Raw genomic sequence first — 18,036 nt, 5'->3', positions numbered from 1 at the left:
ATCCCATGTTCATATGTTTTCTGCATTATTGTATATAATAAGATATATTATGAGAGACACATGCATGTATCAATTAACAATGGAATATCCATTATGCACTTAGCATTTCTAGGGATCAGAAGAAGCTCAAAGATATGGTTTCTGTCAATATTTCCTATGTGATTCTGGCTCTATCTTTTCACTTTCTAGAACTGATGATGATGAAACCTATTGTCGAGTAGCCACTGAATATGCTAGAGCCTGTTCTCATGCTGGCTACCCTATTCAGGACTGGAGAGATGACTTTCCAGCATGCAGTATGTTGTTTTCTTTTAATTGCCCAAGCCTGGGAACTTTTGTTAATTTTTTTTATTCTTTTATTTTTTAAAGATGGGGACTTGCTCTGTCATCGAGGCTGGAGTGCGGTGGCATGTTCATAATTCCAGGCAGCCTCAAACTCCTGGGCTCAAAGCAATCCTCCCACTTCAGCCTCCTTAGTTGCTGGGATTACAGGCATGAGCCGCTGTTTATCCTAGAACTCAAAACTTATCTTAATATTCAAAACTAATGAATTGCAAGGATTTGTTATTGATGCAATTATATTTGTGAACTTGCATACTTTTTGAAACAAGTATGCAAAAATTGTGTATTTTTGCAATTAAAATTTTTTTGCAAATTAAGTTTTTTGCAATTAAGTTATTTTTTTCAAAGAACAAAATAAATTACAACTTTTTTGAAAGCAAGGTGAATAAAATTGACTTACAGCTCCCCTGTTTGCCCATTTTAGCCGATAAATGTGATGATAGCTTTGTCCATCGGGATTGTATCAGTTGTTGCCCACCAACCTGCACATTTGAGAAGCAATGTCTTGGGAGCAATCTTCATTGCCTTGATGGATGTTACTGCCCAGATGGTAAGTGCTTAATGAAGAAACCATGTCTGCACTCATGGAAACTAGAACCCAGTGATCTAAGGATCATGTTTTCATTTTGCTGTCCTCTCCAAGGATATTAGGACTGTTTTAATTTTCTACCCTTGTAGTATTAGGTCCATGAAGTGACTAGGAGGAAATGGCTACTTTTTGTTAATAAAAGGCTCAATGCTTTGTAAATTTCCCAGGAAACTTGGAATCTAGAATCTTGAAGTTACCCATGGAAAATCTTCTGCTGTCTTAGTATTTAATGATTTATATATTTTCATTTTTTGAAAGATAAAGGCAAGTTTGAGAAAAAGCCTTCACATCTTTCTAATAAAAGGTTTTAGTGCTAATATAGTTTTTTGATGTAGTTTTAATATTTGAAAGTAAAAATAATGTAGCAAGTGATAGAGGTGGGGTTTAAAATTAGGAATCAATCTGCTATACACTAGATATTAATAAAGAACATTGAGTATTTACTCAAACCTTTTTATTTTTATAGATTAAAAAATAGAATCACAGAAATGTTAAGGGATTTTCCCAATGTCATAAACTTAACATGACTGAGGATTACCTGGAACCAGATCTGTTGACCTCAGGCTGTTCTGTTAGTGCTACTCAAAGTATGGTTAACAAGTGCCTGTTCTGAGCTGTTTGTGACCAATGACAGAATAAGGCATTTGCATTAGAATTTGAACCTATGCACAAAAAAAAAAAGTCAATGCTTTTTTCTATAAAGTTTTACTATGGAAAAAGGTCAGCTGAATGAAACTGTGTGACTGGTGACATGGTTGACTTAAGTTCTGGTTCAGCCTCCTTTACTTGTCAGAGAGAAGTAACAAACATAGTCCCCCTGTACTGGACATTTGAGTAGCACTGCCTAGCTCTTTGTGATCTGTGAGGCAGTTGTGTAAATCTTTCTCATCTTGGAATAAACAGAAACTAAACCAAAAATACACTTTCTCTGTCCTTCTGGCCCTCCTTCCCTTATATGCAAGGAAACACTTTTTAGTTGCCTTTATATTCTGTATGTTCAACCTTGAGTTTTTGATGGAAAATCTTGGGATAAGAAAGCTGAAAGCCACTGAAATGGACTCCTTTATAAGGTAGCTACTGACTGAGAACAAGTTTGTTGGTAACCTCCTTGAAAGTACAGAAATTTGTATTTCTAGCACCTTGTGTAGGTAGGTATTCAACAAAAGTTCATCGAATTATTATATTTAAGGAATACAATCTTTACTATTTCTTTTGAAAATTTGACACGTATTTTTCTCAATTTCTCTAAATTTCTTAGGCCTCATCATGGAAAATGGGACTTGCATCTCCATGGAAAATTGCCCATGTAGTTTTCATGGATTAGCTTATTCAGTTGGTTCAAAAATTGAGCAAGAATGTACTGAATGGTATGTGATCAATGTATAGCCAATTATTTCTGGGCACCTGGCTAATTGACAACTTTGCCATGACAGATGTTTAAAGGAATGTACTTATTACTGATTTTTTCCCCAAAAATTCCAAGACATGGTTTGCATTTTATTTAAACTCTTTGGGGAAGGAGCATTTATATTTTCTTTCATGATGTAATTCTTATCACTAACCTGGGTAATTCCATAAAATCTTATCCATACATTGAGTATGTTGCATTTTCTTATACATAATCATTAATTTGCATGTACTTTTAAAACTTGACGGTGCCCCTGGACTTCTCCATTAAGTACTTTGCAAAGTACTTAATATTGCCAATTTTTGGCCCATGATTAGAAACATTTAGAATTCCATATTAAAAATTAGCTAACTAAGACCATGGGCAAACGTGAAATCCCTCCAGGACAGTCCTAAAAAGAAACGGAGGTCTAAATGTCCTCAGGCTCTTTTCCCTTTGGTGTCAATGTGTATAACTGAGATGCACTTGGATAACTAACCTTATTTTTAGATGCTGCTTTCATTCCTGTCTTACAGGGACTTTGCTTCTGTCCTCCAAAATTCACATCTTTGTGAGGGTGGAAGGCAAAATGTATCTTATGTAAGAGGAAATCTCTTCTCTCTCTTTACTGTCTGATGATCTTCATTATTACCAGTGATTTTTATGTATGACACACAGTAGATTATAATTTACGTGCTAGCCAGCCCCGAATTATCAGTCAATTGAATTTTTGCAGAGGTGTTTTTCAAGTCATATTATTCTGAACCTATAAACATGATACATTTTGGTACATTAATCAATATCTTGATGCAAATACTAGTATAGCTTTTCTGTACTTGTTGATTAATATTTTTATAATTTCCTTTAGTGTGTGTGTTGGCGGAGTTTGGAACTGCACTGAGCATGACTGCCCAGGTAATCTTTTAAAATATTTTTAAAGAAAATGTTTCAATTTTCTTTAAATTGAGGAGAAAGATAGCACTGATTTTTGTGAAGACATCTGATATATAATAACAAGGGCTATAATAATCTATAAATGCAATTTTTCAGAGGATAAATGGAAAATTGAATAACTGACATCTTTGAGCAGGCAATTTTGATAAAAATTTATTGAAGTAGTGTAAATATGATAAAACTTGGAAGAACTATCATTTAATAAATATTAAATTAAATGGAGTAATATAATTTAGTCAAATCAGTAAATTTTAAACACTTTAGATGTTCTCTTTGGTGCGTGATTTACCCTCTGTTGACTTCCTACTTATTTAAGAATTAACATGAAATTATTCCTTCATCTCCTCCTTTTTTTCTTTCGTTTTTTTTTTTTTTTTGGTAGTTCAATGCTCGGTTGTGGGTGATTCTCATTTTACAACTTTTGATGGTCGACATTATTCTTTTATTGGCATGTGCCAATACATCCTCGTGAAAGGGACTGGAAAAGATAAATTCACAATTACTTTACAGAAAGCTCCCTGTGAGCAGGTAAGAACCACATTTCGAAATAACCAGAAGAATATGTATTTATTTATTTTTACCTAAACTTCATATCAGATTAAGAATGGTAACATGAATGGAGATAGTTGTTTTCTTCAAAACCAAGACATTGATTATAATATTAAGATACACCATTATTCTGTGTATTACAAAAGAAAGAAATACATACTGATAATTATTCTATGACATACATTGATTATATGATGTATCTTGATTTCAGAGATATTAAAATGTGAAAACAGATGTCATAGACTAGATAAAATACTATATAGTTAGTTGCATTCTCTTTTTATAAAAGTATGTATAGTTTTTTGAACATCTTATGCATGACTGCATAATGGATCTAAATTTTTATTTATTTTAACCTAGCTATTTCAACGAGATGATTTTTGACAGTTTTGGAACAAGTTTCATATCATTCTAAACAGAAATGATGAATTTCTTAACATGGAATATTTATTTTAGATCTTTTCTTCAAATAATAAACTCATTAATAATTTGTAAATAAAGAAATGCATACCGTTTATTCATCTCTCTAAATCAGGTTGTCAAAATTTTGCCAAAAATCTTTAATTTTCTAGTTTTATTCTAATATGAAGGGGTTATTTCCAAGAAAAATTCTGAACTGCTTTATTTTTTTCTAGTTTGATTTTTTTCTTTGCAATATATGAGAGTCTGAATTATCTTTCTATATAGAATTCTAATTCTCTTGGTTCTTTTTTTATTGATTTTATGTTTAATATACTAGCTAAATGAATTTGGAGAGGTGTTTTATGTGCTATTAAACATAATTATTGTCACTTTATTGAAAACATTTTTATTTAATGTTCTGGGTAAAATATACATATGTATATGGTATATTTAATGTAGTATGTAAAGATGTATTAGGAACAGAGCTACATGAAATGGGTTATGTAGTAGCTACTTTATTATATTACTATACTCAAGCTTTCCATATACCAGAAATTCTTATTTATAAGCACTCTTTTTCTCCTTTCTTCTCTTTTTTCTCTCCCTCCCCTTCTCCCATCTCCCTCTCCCATCTTCCCTGTCTCTTTCTATGGTTCTATCTCTATCCCCTTCTTTTCATTGATAATTTTATTTTTATATAGAACCTCGGCTTGGTCTGCCTTCAGTCTATAACTCTAATTCTGGAGGATGATTTTAACAAACAAGTGACCCTAAGTAGGGGAGGACAAATCCTCACTAGTCCTAACCAAGGCTTCAATCTGAACGGTAAGAAGCAATGCTAATGGTTACTTTCTTTATATTAAGAACAACAAGAATAACAACAACAAATACAACCTAAATGAAGTCTCTTCCCATTGTCTGACATTTATGGGCATTCATACATTACCAGGTCATCAGCTACAGATAGTGGAGACACCGTGTTTATAAGACCTTGGGTTTACCTCAAGTGGTCTAGAGTCTGGAAGAGAAAAGAGACAAGCAAACAGCCACCACTTAATAATAAAATGTGATAATCTCAAAGATGTGCATAAGGACTTCGGGAGTCTAAATGGGGTACATCTCATACAGCCCTGGGTAGGGGTACAGGAATGGACAGGAATGTTTTAGGAGGAAGTCATGTCTCATTGAGTATTTAAAGGTGGGGAATTGCTGGGTTGAAGGATATGGGAAAGTGTTTAATGCTGAGTAAGGAGGTATAGAATTAATTGTGCAGTATGTTTAGGAGGAACTATAACTAGATTGGCATTACTGTAGCAAAAAAAGGGTGGTGGAGAACCAAAGATGAGATTGGGGAAGTGGGTAAGGATGAAACTGGGAAGGCCTTATGTCCTCATGTATGAGGCATCAAACACCATGGTTTCATGGGACAGGCCATGCTTATGCCTGTGTTCTAGTACAGTTCTTAATGATACTCTTTTTCACTCTCAGAAATGCCTTGATTTGTATTACAAATTACATGCTCATGCTACTAGATGTCATGCTAAGGAAGTTGAACTTGACACGAATCAAATATGAAATTGTCATTTTTGACCATTTTTATGTACAAAGATGTAAATCTTGTATGGTTCAAACAAATAAACAGTGAGTTTTAAGGAGTTGTTTTTTGGTAGACTAGCATGACAACAGTGTGGAAGTCACCTTGAGAGGTGCTAGACAGGAGACGACAGTTAGGATGTTACAAAGTAGGGCATGCAAGGAATGAGGAGAAGGTGATCTAGGGCAGTGACAGTAGAGGTGGAGAGATGATAGGTCGAAAAAATATTTAGAACAAAAGTGGTCTGAACTTGGTGACGGATTGGATTGGGGTTGTTGGGGGAGGCCACCAAGGGGTAATGGAGTGATCAGAGAATGATTCCCAGATTTATGGCGCAGGTGACCAGATTGATGCCAGAGATTGTGGAAAGGATATGGAGCAATGAAGAGCAACCCTTCTGATGGCAAAAACCATTAGTCAGTTTGGGACATGAGTTTTTTGTCTCTAAAGGTGTCTCACAAAATGGTGTTTATCAGATTCTGTGCTCCCCATTTTTGCTGACAGTTTCAAAGGAATGAAAAATTTTTGAGAAGTGCCACTTCCTTATTGAATCATGTCCAGTTTGGGGGAAAATTCACACCCCCCCCACAAGTTAAGAAAAAGAAATCAGATTTCAAATATCTAAAGACCTTCCCCTTCCCTGTGAGATGCTTGCGAACTGAAATTCCCTGTTGACCTGACAATCTATTAACAATATCTGCTGAAGACCCAGGAAGGAGGGAGAGAAGAAGTGAAATGGAAAAAAAGAAAGCAGCCACAAGGTGGCAAAAATTGGCCCTGGAACACGGGCAGGAAGGGTGAGCCTGTCTCCCCATCTTCCCAGTATCTCGGAAGGAGAGTCCTGGTGGTGTACTCTAGCATTTCAGAACATGGCCTGTGAATCTCAAAGCTGATTTATGTATGTTCATTTCCCGCAGGTATTGTTGAAATTCAAACTCTGTCATCTTTATTTATACTTCTAAAAACCACATTTGGTTTAAAGATTCTGTTTGCTGTAGATGGTGAAAGAATTTATATTCAGCTCACTAGTGCATGGAAAAGAAGAACTTTAGGTCTGTGTGGCACTTTTAATGGGAACATAAGGGATGACTTTCTGTAAGTATGATTTCTGTCTAGTTAACATAATTTAATGACTTGTAATTTGGAGGATATAAATTCATTAAAAATGTTTACTTAACTAATAATAGCTTAGCAGTCACTGTTCCAAGGGCTTTACAGGGATCAACATGTTTAAATTGTATAGCAATCCCCTAATTAGTATCTTTATTTTATAGATAAGGAAACCAACCAAGGCCCTAAACTGGCAAATAAATCATTCAAGGTCACTTAGCTTACATATACTGTAGGCTTTGAATTTAGGCAATGTGTCTCAACCTGTGGGCTAACTGCTACCTGTTATTCTCTCCTCTGTCACTCATCAAGCTTAACAATATTTTATTTTTGAAAAGTTTTTGCCTTAAAAAAATCTCAATATCATTTTGTATTAGTGGTAGTAAATTATACTTTAAATATTGATATAATTTGGTATTAATAATACTTCTAAAGCAACATTTTGTTATCTAATCGGATTTTGTGACAGTTGGTGTTTCAGTGGAAGAAAAACAATACAACAAATTTGTACCCCTTGTGTTGACAAAGCACTTTTCACCTACATGTAAAACGAAGCAGTGTATAATTTAGTATAAGTGCTTTGAGCACCTGCTATTGTGCTGAAAGCACGGTGGGAGCAATTTAGGCAGTATGACATGGTTCTCATCCTCAAGGAGCTTGTCTTGCAGATCGGGAAGGCATAATAACCTTTAAGAAATGTATGTGGAATCTATAAAAGTCAAACTCATAGAAGCGGAGTAGAATGGTGGTTTCCAGGGGTTGGGGTGGGGGTGTGAGTGTTGAAAGATACTGGTCAAATGGCACAAAGTTTCAGCTAGGCAGGATGAATAAGTTTGGGAGATCTTTTGTCCATCACGGTGACTATAATTAATGTATTTTTATATTTGAAAATTGCTAAGAGGATAGATATTAAATGTTCTCACACCAAAAAATGGTAAGTACATGAGGTGATGGATATGTTCTTTAGCTTGATTTAAGCATTTCACAATATATACTTATATCAAAACATCTTGTTGTACGTTCTAAATATATAAAATTGTTATCAACTATACCTTAATTTAAAAATAGTTATAAAAGAAACATTTAGTGTTAGGCAAGGTATCAATCAACAACATATATAAAAATACTGAGGTAATTTCAAAAGTTAGGTGTTGGTCTTTGTGGTTGTGGTCAGAAGCACAGCAGGGGTTTAGAGCAGGCCAGTGTGGGCTGGGCAGGCAGGGGACATTGGGACATTTTATGGAGAAGCCATTCTCCAAATACCATGCTTTTTTTTTTTTTCTTAAATGTACTCTGCATACATTCCTCTTCCTGCTTGAGGTTCTTCCCCTCTCCTAATCTTTCTTATGAACTCCCATTTATTGTTCACCCCAACTCAATTATTTGCCTCAAAAAGCTGTTTTATAGCCTACCAGACAAAATTAATTCTGACAATGTGTTATCTATGAAAATTCATTGTTTAGCTGTCTGGTTTCCCCACAAAACTGCAAGAGTTTGGAGAATAAGGGTGACGCCCTTGGTCTTTGCATTCTTAGGAACTAGCATAGAATCTTATACAGTGGACAGTTAAATTGAACTGAGGTAGAACTTTTAATGGAGCATCCAGAAGAGAATTTGGATGGGCAAGTAGAACTGGCATTTCAAATTAAAAATTGCAAAACAGAATTTTTTGTATCTTGTCTCTTGTATGATTAATTTGCTTTTAGGCTATTTAGTTTTTTTGTTTATTTATCTGCAGGTCAAAATATTGATATCTTTATCACATTTGTGAAACAGAAAATATTAAGTGGCTTGGCCATGATGTTTAGAAAAGATGTTAAGCTTTCTTTCTCTCCCTTGTCAGATTGGGTTAGCAGTCAATGTTTAACAGATGGCAGAACTGTCTGCCTCTTTCTAAGGCACCAGTCTCCTCCATGTATAAACATTCAGGCATGATAAGAGTGCAGGATAATATTTCAGAGTCAGAGATAACTTCCGAACAATGTTTAGCTTTCCAAGTTAAGTGGTTAAAATTCTTTACTTCACAAAGGTTAATGTGAATCTGAAAATACAGTGGAATAGAAAATATAATTACTTTAGTGGTTATCTTATGCCTTATTATAGTAAATCAACTATGAACTGAAAGGTTATTATGTAAAATGGGTCCACATTTTAACTCCTTTTGTTTTAATATTTATTGTTTTAAGTAAATTAAATGAAATAAGAGAGCCAAGCTTTAAGTCAGTTCCTCCTGGGAACCTTGACTATGCCTATCACCCTGACCTATTTTATTATCCTTGGAGGAGTGGATAGGGAAGGAGAGAGAAAGAATGAGAAGAAAGGGCTAGCAATAATCATGCAATTTCTTTGAGTCTCAGAATTCTTATTTAAACAAAATGATATTTTGCATTAGGTGCTTGTTATAGTTCTTTGCACTTCTAGAATGGTTTTGATATTGAGAAATAGGGAAAGGAGGGAAAGGAGAAATGGTGGGTGGTGAGGGAATAGCTTGGGCAGCTCCTTTTGTTTTTGAGCTAAATGGTAACCAAAGTAGTTAATCTATTAGGACACTATAGAGAGCTAAAGCCTACTCTTCTTGGCCACGTAGGAGCAATTAACACAGTCAGGGCTGCTAGTGTGGTCAAAAGCTTCCTGCAGGAGACTTACTCCAACCTGACTCCCTACGTAGCTTCGACAGTGTCTGGCACAGTGTCCAACAGCAATTGTCAATAAATGTTGGCTGATGAATTAATAAATCTTGATGGCTGCTGGAATTGCAGTGTTTGGCTCCTAAACATTGTTATGGTTTATAAGTCTGACTTTGGAAAGTTAGATGTTTCTCTTCCATTTTAGTTTGTCGAGAAACTAAAGAAAGTGAGCAAACATGGATGAAGGTGCCTTTTACACCATTTTCTCTCCATTTTCTTTTGTTTTTTTTCTTTTTTTATCCACTCATGATGGAATCTCAGTATATCAGGCCTCATAATAGAAATTGAAATATTGAACCAGAAACAGAGACTATTTATTTTTGGGGACATTTGTCTTTACCCTGGAAAAAATCATGTGAACCATCAATCCCTACCTCTCCACATGTACTGTAAACGACACACACGTTAAGGTTTTGGTTGTTGTGAGTGTTGTGTGGTTAAGTCAATGAGAACTGGGTTTGAATCTTGGCTTTAATATTTATCAGCTTAGTGAAATTTAATATTTCTCTGAGCTTCTGCTTTGCTGTATCTGTAAAATGGGGGTAATGATGTTTTCCTCACGGGGGCTGATATGAAGATTAAATAAAATCATGTATGTCCACAATTTGGCAGACACAGTGTAAAGTCTCAGTGACAGGAGGCTAACACCATTGCATTTTTTAAAAGAACTGGTAGAAAATATAAAGCTCTAAAATTTCTTCATACATTAAGAAAATAGTATCCTCTTATTTAAATATTTGAAGAGTACGAACAAATGCATGAGAGACACTAAGATAAACATAATCTTTGCTTTCTAGTTCTCCATCAGGCATGATAGAAGGCACACCACAGCTTCATGCAAATGCCTGGAGAGTCTCCACAACTTGTTTTGCACCTGTTCATGTCCCAATGGTGGACCCCTGTAACATTAATCAACAAAACAGTAAGACTTCCTTTCTGCATGTGAATTTAGGAAAAAGCTCTATGTATTTCTATAGTTTTTTAAAGCTAGATAATGATTTTAAATCCAGATTTTCTTCATTATGTTAAAATCAATGCCATTTTTATATATATATTTTGTTTGTTTGTTTGTTTGTTTGTTTGTTTTTTCAGACAGAGTCTCACTTTGTTGCCCGGGCTAGAGTGAGTGCCATGGCATCAGCCTAGCTCACAGCAACCTCAAACTCCTGGGCTTAAGTGATCCTACTGCCTCAGCCTACCGAGTAGCTGGGACTACAGACATGCGCCACCATGCCCGGCTAATTTTTTTTCTATATATATTTTTAGTTGGCCAGATAATTTTTTTATTTCTATTTTTAGTAGAGACGGGGTCTCGCCCAGGCCAGTCTCAAACTCCTGACCTCGAGCGATCCACCCGCCTCGGCCTCCCAGAGGGCTAGGATTACAGGCGTGAGCCACCGCGCCCGGCCTTTATATATTTTTGTTTAACATTTATATATGCTTTTTATATAGCCTAAGTTATTTTAAAAAACTGAAAATGACTATTCTATTTTCTACTTTGCATTTATAAATTTACTTATTTTAGGTGTCTAGAAATCCCTTCTTCTCAAATGTAGGCTAGCATTTTGGAGCTTTTAGAGTCTTTAAATGCCAAAGGAAAGCCTCTGGAAATACTCTAAAATAACTGTTATAGTCCTGAGATGTTCAATGTCAGTTCTATATAGTGTGACAACTCAAGTGGCTTCTTGTGTTTATTACTATCTCTGTACGGGTTCCTATTCACAGCACATATTGTGGCTTTGTAAGCAGAAAGTCAGTGACCCAAAGAGGCTTTGTGCCATCAAGTGGGCAACAATTTGAGTTGGTCATGCTTCTGATTTCTGATTTGCAATGACAGTGCAACTCGCATGCCAAGAATTTTTGACTGCATTTTTTTTTTTTTCACTAAAGTTAAAGCAACTATGTGAAAGGCTAGTTCACATTCTAATAAAAGATACATATATATATTTGTAAAATCACTTTATGAAAAATATTAATGTGTATGTTTATTCTTATAATTTTAATTTTTCCTTGAATTATTTTGACTAGTTTACTATTTTTATGTAGTTTTAAAAAATGCATTCCTAATATTTGTTAAGCATTCATGAGAAGCCAGTACAATTTCTGTAGTGGTTATGTGGAAGGACTCTGTTGATAATTATATGGTTTTTATTATTAATGTATAGTTTTGATATGCTGGAAAGAACACAAGATAATCTTGCTCTTAGTTCTTTAGTTCTTCTTTTTTTTTTTTTTTTAAATCTAAGCCAGCTTTTAAACTTGAAGAAAATTGTTAACCTCTTTGGTCATTTTTCCTATCTACAATACAAGGGCGAGGCTAGAGTTTTTTGGTCTCTATGATTTACTACTTTTAATCTCACTCCCATTTTACAAAACCTTCCTCCATTCTGTCCCAACTTTCCACTAATCTACTCCTCCTTCAACTAGTCTTGTTTGGTTTGTTTCTAACATTCTTGGCTTCTTCCTGGATATTGTAGTGACTTAATTTTTTTTTTTAATAGCGTGTAAAAGTTGAAGTAGAGTTCAATTTATAAGTTCAATTTCCCTCTGGTCTGTTCTTTAGTTATCTCCTTTAGTACATGTAATTTTGCTCTCTTTTCCATCACTTTTCTCCCCAGACTCTATGTCTTCTATGATATATATTTTAGATATTATCCTTTTTTAACCTTGCCATGAACTGTGCTTTTCTTAAAAAAAAAAAAATTCAAATGGGCAAATTCAGAAAGCTCCCCAAAGAAAGGAAAATAAATAGACAAAAGTCAATAATTCTGATCTGGATTCTAAAGGATATTTTTTTTCATGAGGATCTTCTTTAGTTATCCTTTGCTTAATGTCACTGGGGATATATTTGGTCTACAAATCTTAAGAGCATACAGTGAAGGTCTCTTTGGTGTATTACTGTGCTCTTTCAGGATCCTTGGGATTGAGAGTTTGTAGGTCAACAGTTCACTGCTGTAGTCTCAGACATCAGTTTTCAAATACATATGCATACTTAATGCAAAAATGTAATACTTAGGCAATTATCATATGTTTCCTTACCAATAATAAATATATTTAAAATACTCAACAAAATAAATTCAGTATAATTCCTTAGTAGTGAAAAAATTCTGATTTCCAACAGCTTATCTGGTCTTTCAAAGACAGTAACAATGAAAAGATTGATTAATTTTATCTGTGATAAAACCCATGCAACCTGGGTCCACTACATCAGGAAACCACAGATGTAGCTTTTTTCAAAAAGATGGAATCTGGTTTGTTTTGTAAAAAATCAACAAATTTTAAGAAGTAATTATATAGATTCCATGCCCCCCCCTTCAGTAATTTGGTAGTTATATTTTATGGCCTTTGGCATATGTTCCAGTCCCTAATTTCTATTCATTACTGATTTGTCCATGCTCCTAATATTGAGCTTCTAATATCTGCCAGACACTGTGCCCAGTGCACTACGCATTGTGCAAACATTGAATTCAATGACTGCGTTGCATCTGCCACATTCACCTCAGGGAATCATTGAAATGAGATGATTCCCAGTCATTACTGGATAATTGCATATTTCACAGAGTTGTCATAATATCCACAATCTGGAACCATTTTTGTGATATGTGGACATCTGGAAATAAGCTTCCCAACATTCCCCAATTCTTCATAGCAGGTTTCCTAAGATGATCCTCAGGCAATGGGGTGATTGAGGCTACTGCTTCAATCGACCCTTCTGTTACTCATGTTATTCAGGTACAATACACATAAATTTTTTTTTTTTTTGCTAAAAAACTGTTGAATATGGTTTAAGTGCTATTCCTATTACTACCAAAACATAAACAAACACTGTATAAACTGAAATTATTGGTTCTCTTATTTAAAGTAATATGTACTACAGTACATTTCTAAGAAAGCAAGATGCTGGTTAATTCTGGAATTTGATCCTTAGGGGTAAAATCTGGACTAGCAAATGAGATGCTAACGGGCCTTTTTTTCTGTTAGTCGGATATGCAGCACACTGCGATGTCATCCACCAGGAGCTCTTTGCTCCTTGCCACGTCTACATTAGCCCTGGGCTGTACTATCAGCTGTGCCGCCACGATGCATGCAAATGTGGAAGCGCCTGCCTGTGCAACGCTCTTGCCCACTATGCCTATCTCTGTGGCCAGCGCGGTGTTCCCATCCATTTCAGGGATCAGGTTTCATTCTGTGGTGAGTACCCTGGCACAGATAAAGACTATCAGATAACACTTTAGAGATCTTTGTGCTCGTAATTACTGCATTTATTTTTTAGATGAAAGCTCAATATTGCATGTAAATTATTTGAAATATTCTTATAATGTACAAATAAGAAAAGCAAATGAAACCGTTGCTTAAGATTGAAGATATGTTGGATAAGACCAATAACTTTTGACTATTTTTGTTATAAGCAAAAGTAGCGTAACTATATGCTTTGAAATATGCAACAGAAATAATTTGAAAAATTTGAAAAAATTCTTACCATGGAAATGTCATATCTACATATTGGAAAGTATGGAAAAGCATTATGTGATATAGTGACACAGCTGATTTGTAGTTAAATAGATAGGTTATGCAACAGGCAATTATTATCTCAAATTCTTGAGGCTCTAATTGTCACAGTTATGGTGTCTGCTGTTCTCATTCATGAGAGATTGTTTCTTTGTGTTCTATATTTTTTTTATTAGCTAATCTTTATAAGCAGGCCCCCATTAAAATCTTTTGTGACCTGGGTTTTGAGAACACCACTTTCTCCACCTCCTTACTGCCCCAGGGGTTTGCAGTTATTCCTGGAGTATTATTGGCCAGTTTTCATGTTAATTGATCAGTTTTTGTCTAAGACAAAAACAATGTAAATAAAGTAATATAAATTCATATACCAAACCTGTGTAGAATATAAGTCTTGGATTTTGACTTCTTAGAAGTAACTTTAATTTATCACAGACCCATCATTTGAAAAGCCTTGCTGGCATCTTTCTATACTATGAGCAGATTTCTTCTAGTCTGGGAGCTGACAAACAATGATCATTGGACCTCCTGTGCTTTTGTGAATAAAATTTACTGAAATACAGGCATGTCCATCTGTTTATGTGTTGCCTATGGCTACTTTTGTGGTACGAGGGTAGAACTGATGGAGACTTTATGGTCTGCAAAGCTAAAAATATTTTCCATTTGGCCCTTTGCAGGAAAACGTTGCTGACCCTTGCTTTAGTTTTTCATTTCAACTGAGAATGTTGTTCTTTGAGAGTCCAAGTTAAAGGATCTCTCGGTTCCTTATCTTGTAAAGGGCCAACTTTCATTTTCCCTTCCCACGTGTGTTAAATCCAAGATCCAAAGTTGTCAGGACCTATCCTTCCCTCTTCTACTCCAAGCTCTGGATTTTATTTGCCTTTGCACTACTGGCATCTGAAAATGTCCTACCATTTTTTTCTCCCAAGGTCAATTATACAAAAATGACTTCAATTATGTTTTATTTGCATTTTCTATGTGCTTGTACAAGTACGCTTTTAGATTATTTTAGTTTGCCCATCATAATCAGCTCAGTTTGGTCTAAAGAGAAATTGGACGGGTTTAGAAAAAAGTGCAAACATGATTAAGAAGGCAAACATTAAAAACTATGTGTGGATCAATAAACTCAATTTTTTTCTTATTTGTAGAAGACTAAAGGTTTACTTAGGTTTAAACAATGCCATAAGGAAGATGATGACAATATTGCAGTACATAGATTTAAAATGTAAGGACAGGAAGTTTATCCAAACATTAAGAGACAGAAATATTAAAAAAATTATGATACAGCTTAATAAAGAATGTTATAAAACATCACAGAAAAATATTTTGAAATAGAAATTTTATTATTCTGCTATACTTCTGCTGAGGCTGGGAGTTGTTTTATTTATCTATTTTCTGTTGTAGAATTATGTAATATTCCATGTTTAGTGATGTAAGATATCTTTTGTTTCATGATATATGTCTATCATAGACCTCTGAGCAAGCATGGAATATTTCTGTGCCTTGTGGATCTTTCTCAAATGATGCTCCTTTGTTCTTAGCTGTGGTGTGCCAGAAGGGCATGTTGTACCATCACTGTTCCTCATTTTGCCGCCGTTCCTGCATTTCTCTCTCTTCCCCGGAGCTGTGTAATGATGACTGTGTCGAAGGCTGCAACTGTCCTGAAGGCAAATTCTATGAAGACACACTTAACTTTTGTGTGCCCATGTAAGTCACAGAAATGGGTTGACAGCATCCAGTTTTTCTCTCTTTTTCTTCTTATCAGTTAAATAGGCTTTCATGCTTATTTTAAAAAATATTTCTTATTGTCTTTACTTTTTTTTTGACCTTGCTACAGAAAGAGCTAAGAAATCTGATGGTTGATCCTGAAGTTTCTTCCCACTTGATTTTGTCATATCCAAATCAATAATAAGGTTTATGTTTCACTGTACTGTGGCAAATTTTAGTAAGCAGGATTGTAATGTCTGTTAGCAATCACGTTTGTCAATTCTCACTTGATGTAAAGACTTTTATACATAGGGCTAAATGATATATCCGTTATGTTTCTCTGAAGTGCATTCAGTGACTTTTCTTGTGACTAAAACAACACAGTTTGTGAGTTGTATTTTAGAAAGCAAATCTGAAGCTACACTTCACATCTAAACAGCTTCTGCCGTTTGTATGTCAGGGTTGCAGGCAGAATAATGTCGACCTTAGAGTGCCTTACAATGACCGATGCAGAGCGTAGGGTCTGCCTGAATTTTAGTGATTTTTGGAAAAACTTATATCTTGCTTTATTTCCTTAAACTTTTTTTCCCCCCACTTATAGATTTCACTGCCGGTGTCATTATAGGGGCAGCATTTATCAACCTGGAGAGCTCATTCCAACACCCTCGGGCTTATGGTAGGTTTTAATGATGGGGATTTTACTTGACGAACGACACATGTACTAATATAATTTCTTAACCAAAACTTTAAGTTGATATATGACTTCTGAAATCTAAAAAAATAAAGATAACATAACCTTTAAATATATGATAGTCATATATATGTATATATTACATGTATACATCCTCATATGTACATGATACGTGCATATATTACATTTCAATGTGGAACACCTGAGTTTTATTCTCATGCCGGTAGAAGAGTGTTATAAATTTGTGTCACACAGTGCAGTGGAAGCCTTTTGATTATTTTTGGCTCTTAGACAGAAGTTAGGGGTGAGGTGGGTGTTTAAATACTACAATATTACTGAGCAGTTTTAGTTTTGTGGTTCATCTGTGGCTCAGAAAAAATTCCAAAATAGATTTGAACAATGTCCCACACAAAAGGTAATCGTATCTTCTTCCCAGGGACATCAATACCAGTGAGATAACATTTATTCATAGGATGACATTCATTCTGGCTACAACCTATCTGTTAGAAATATAGGTACATCTGTGCAGCAGTCCACATTTATTTATATTCAGTTCCTAACCTCCCTCTTTTTGTTGCACTGTAGGTGCCCACAGATAATAATAGACAGTGCATAATAGTAATAACAATGATGACACCTAACTATTACCGTGCACCTCCTATTGTCCTGGCACCATTCTGTGTTTTATATATATTACTAAAATTCTCATTACTACAACCCTAAGAGATAGGTACAATTGCTTTTTCCCAATTCACAGGGAGGAAAATGAGGCACAGATGCTAAGCAACTTCATAATAAAGCTGGGATTTGATCCCAGGCAATCTGGCTCTTCAGTGCTTGCTCTCCTGCCTACTTTGCTCTCTGTAGCTTATTTTGTATTCACAGCGGAATATTGTTTATGCTCAATTTATCTTTATCATTATCTCCATCTCCCTTCTTCCCATGCCCCATCAGGACACAAAAGCAACCAGTTTTGGAGTCTTTCTCTGGTAGGTAGTACTGATATCCACACAGTTTCCCAAGCCAGAAATCTGAGAGTCATTTTTGACTCCTTCCTCCTGCTCGACACGCCTAGCCAATAAATCCCCGACAACTTTGGATTTTACTTGATTTTACTTTCTACACTTGGTTGAAAGCCATTCCTTCCTTTCCATTGCCATTGCCTTAGCAATGTCTCTCACCCTCTCTTCCCTGGACCTTCCTAGCTGGTCTTCCTGCCTCTGGTCTTATCCTCCTTCCATTCTGCCAAGTTGTCATATCTTTTTAAAATTTATTTCCGTAAACTTAGCAAAAACAAAGTAACTGCCCTTCCTCAGTGAGAAAAATAAAAATTCAATTAGTATAGTGACCTCGTCTGCCATTCCTTTTAAAAAGGCTCTGTCTCGTAATGAGTATGACACAGAAGACCTGGTAATGTGGTCTGAGACCTGCCTGTTTCAGTTCCTCGATGCCTTGCATAGTGTGCGTGAACTTAATCAGAGGTGATTCACACAGTGGTGAATCACACCTCTGAGTGTC

General features: G+C 35.3%; 1 protein-coding gene across 1 annotated transcript in view; it reads left to right on the top strand.

The window, feature by feature from the left end:
* OTOGL (otogelin like) overlaps positions 1-18,036 on the top strand; it is a 133,300-nt gene that overhangs the window by 30,164 nt on the left and 85,100 nt on the right. Inside the window, exons 11-21 of the mRNA XM_045553306.1 lie at positions 190-296; positions 767-892; positions 2,190-2,298; positions 3,187-3,233; positions 3,655-3,800; positions 4,925-5,048; positions 6,735-6,912; positions 10,412-10,536; positions 13,596-13,805; positions 15,662-15,827; positions 16,429-16,503. Of these exons, the coding sequence (XP_045409262.1) occupies positions 190-296; positions 767-892; positions 2,190-2,298; positions 3,187-3,233; positions 3,655-3,800; positions 4,925-5,048; positions 6,735-6,912; positions 10,412-10,536; positions 13,596-13,805; positions 15,662-15,827; positions 16,429-16,503 (1,413 nt within the window). The remainder of the gene's footprint in view (positions 1-189; positions 297-766; positions 893-2,189; positions 2,299-3,186; positions 3,234-3,654; positions 3,801-4,924; positions 5,049-6,734; positions 6,913-10,411; positions 10,537-13,595; positions 13,806-15,661; positions 15,828-16,428; positions 16,504-18,036) is intronic.

The sequence above is a fragment of the Lemur catta genome, chromosome 6 (genome assembly GCF_020740605.2).
Source record: "Lemur catta isolate mLemCat1 chromosome 6, mLemCat1.pri, whole genome shotgun sequence".
In the NCBI taxonomy this organism is placed as follows: Eukaryota; Metazoa; Chordata; class Mammalia; order Primates; family Lemuridae; genus Lemur; species Lemur catta.
Note: the sequence above shows the minus strand (reverse complement) of the source record. Positions and strands in the feature narration are given on the sequence as shown.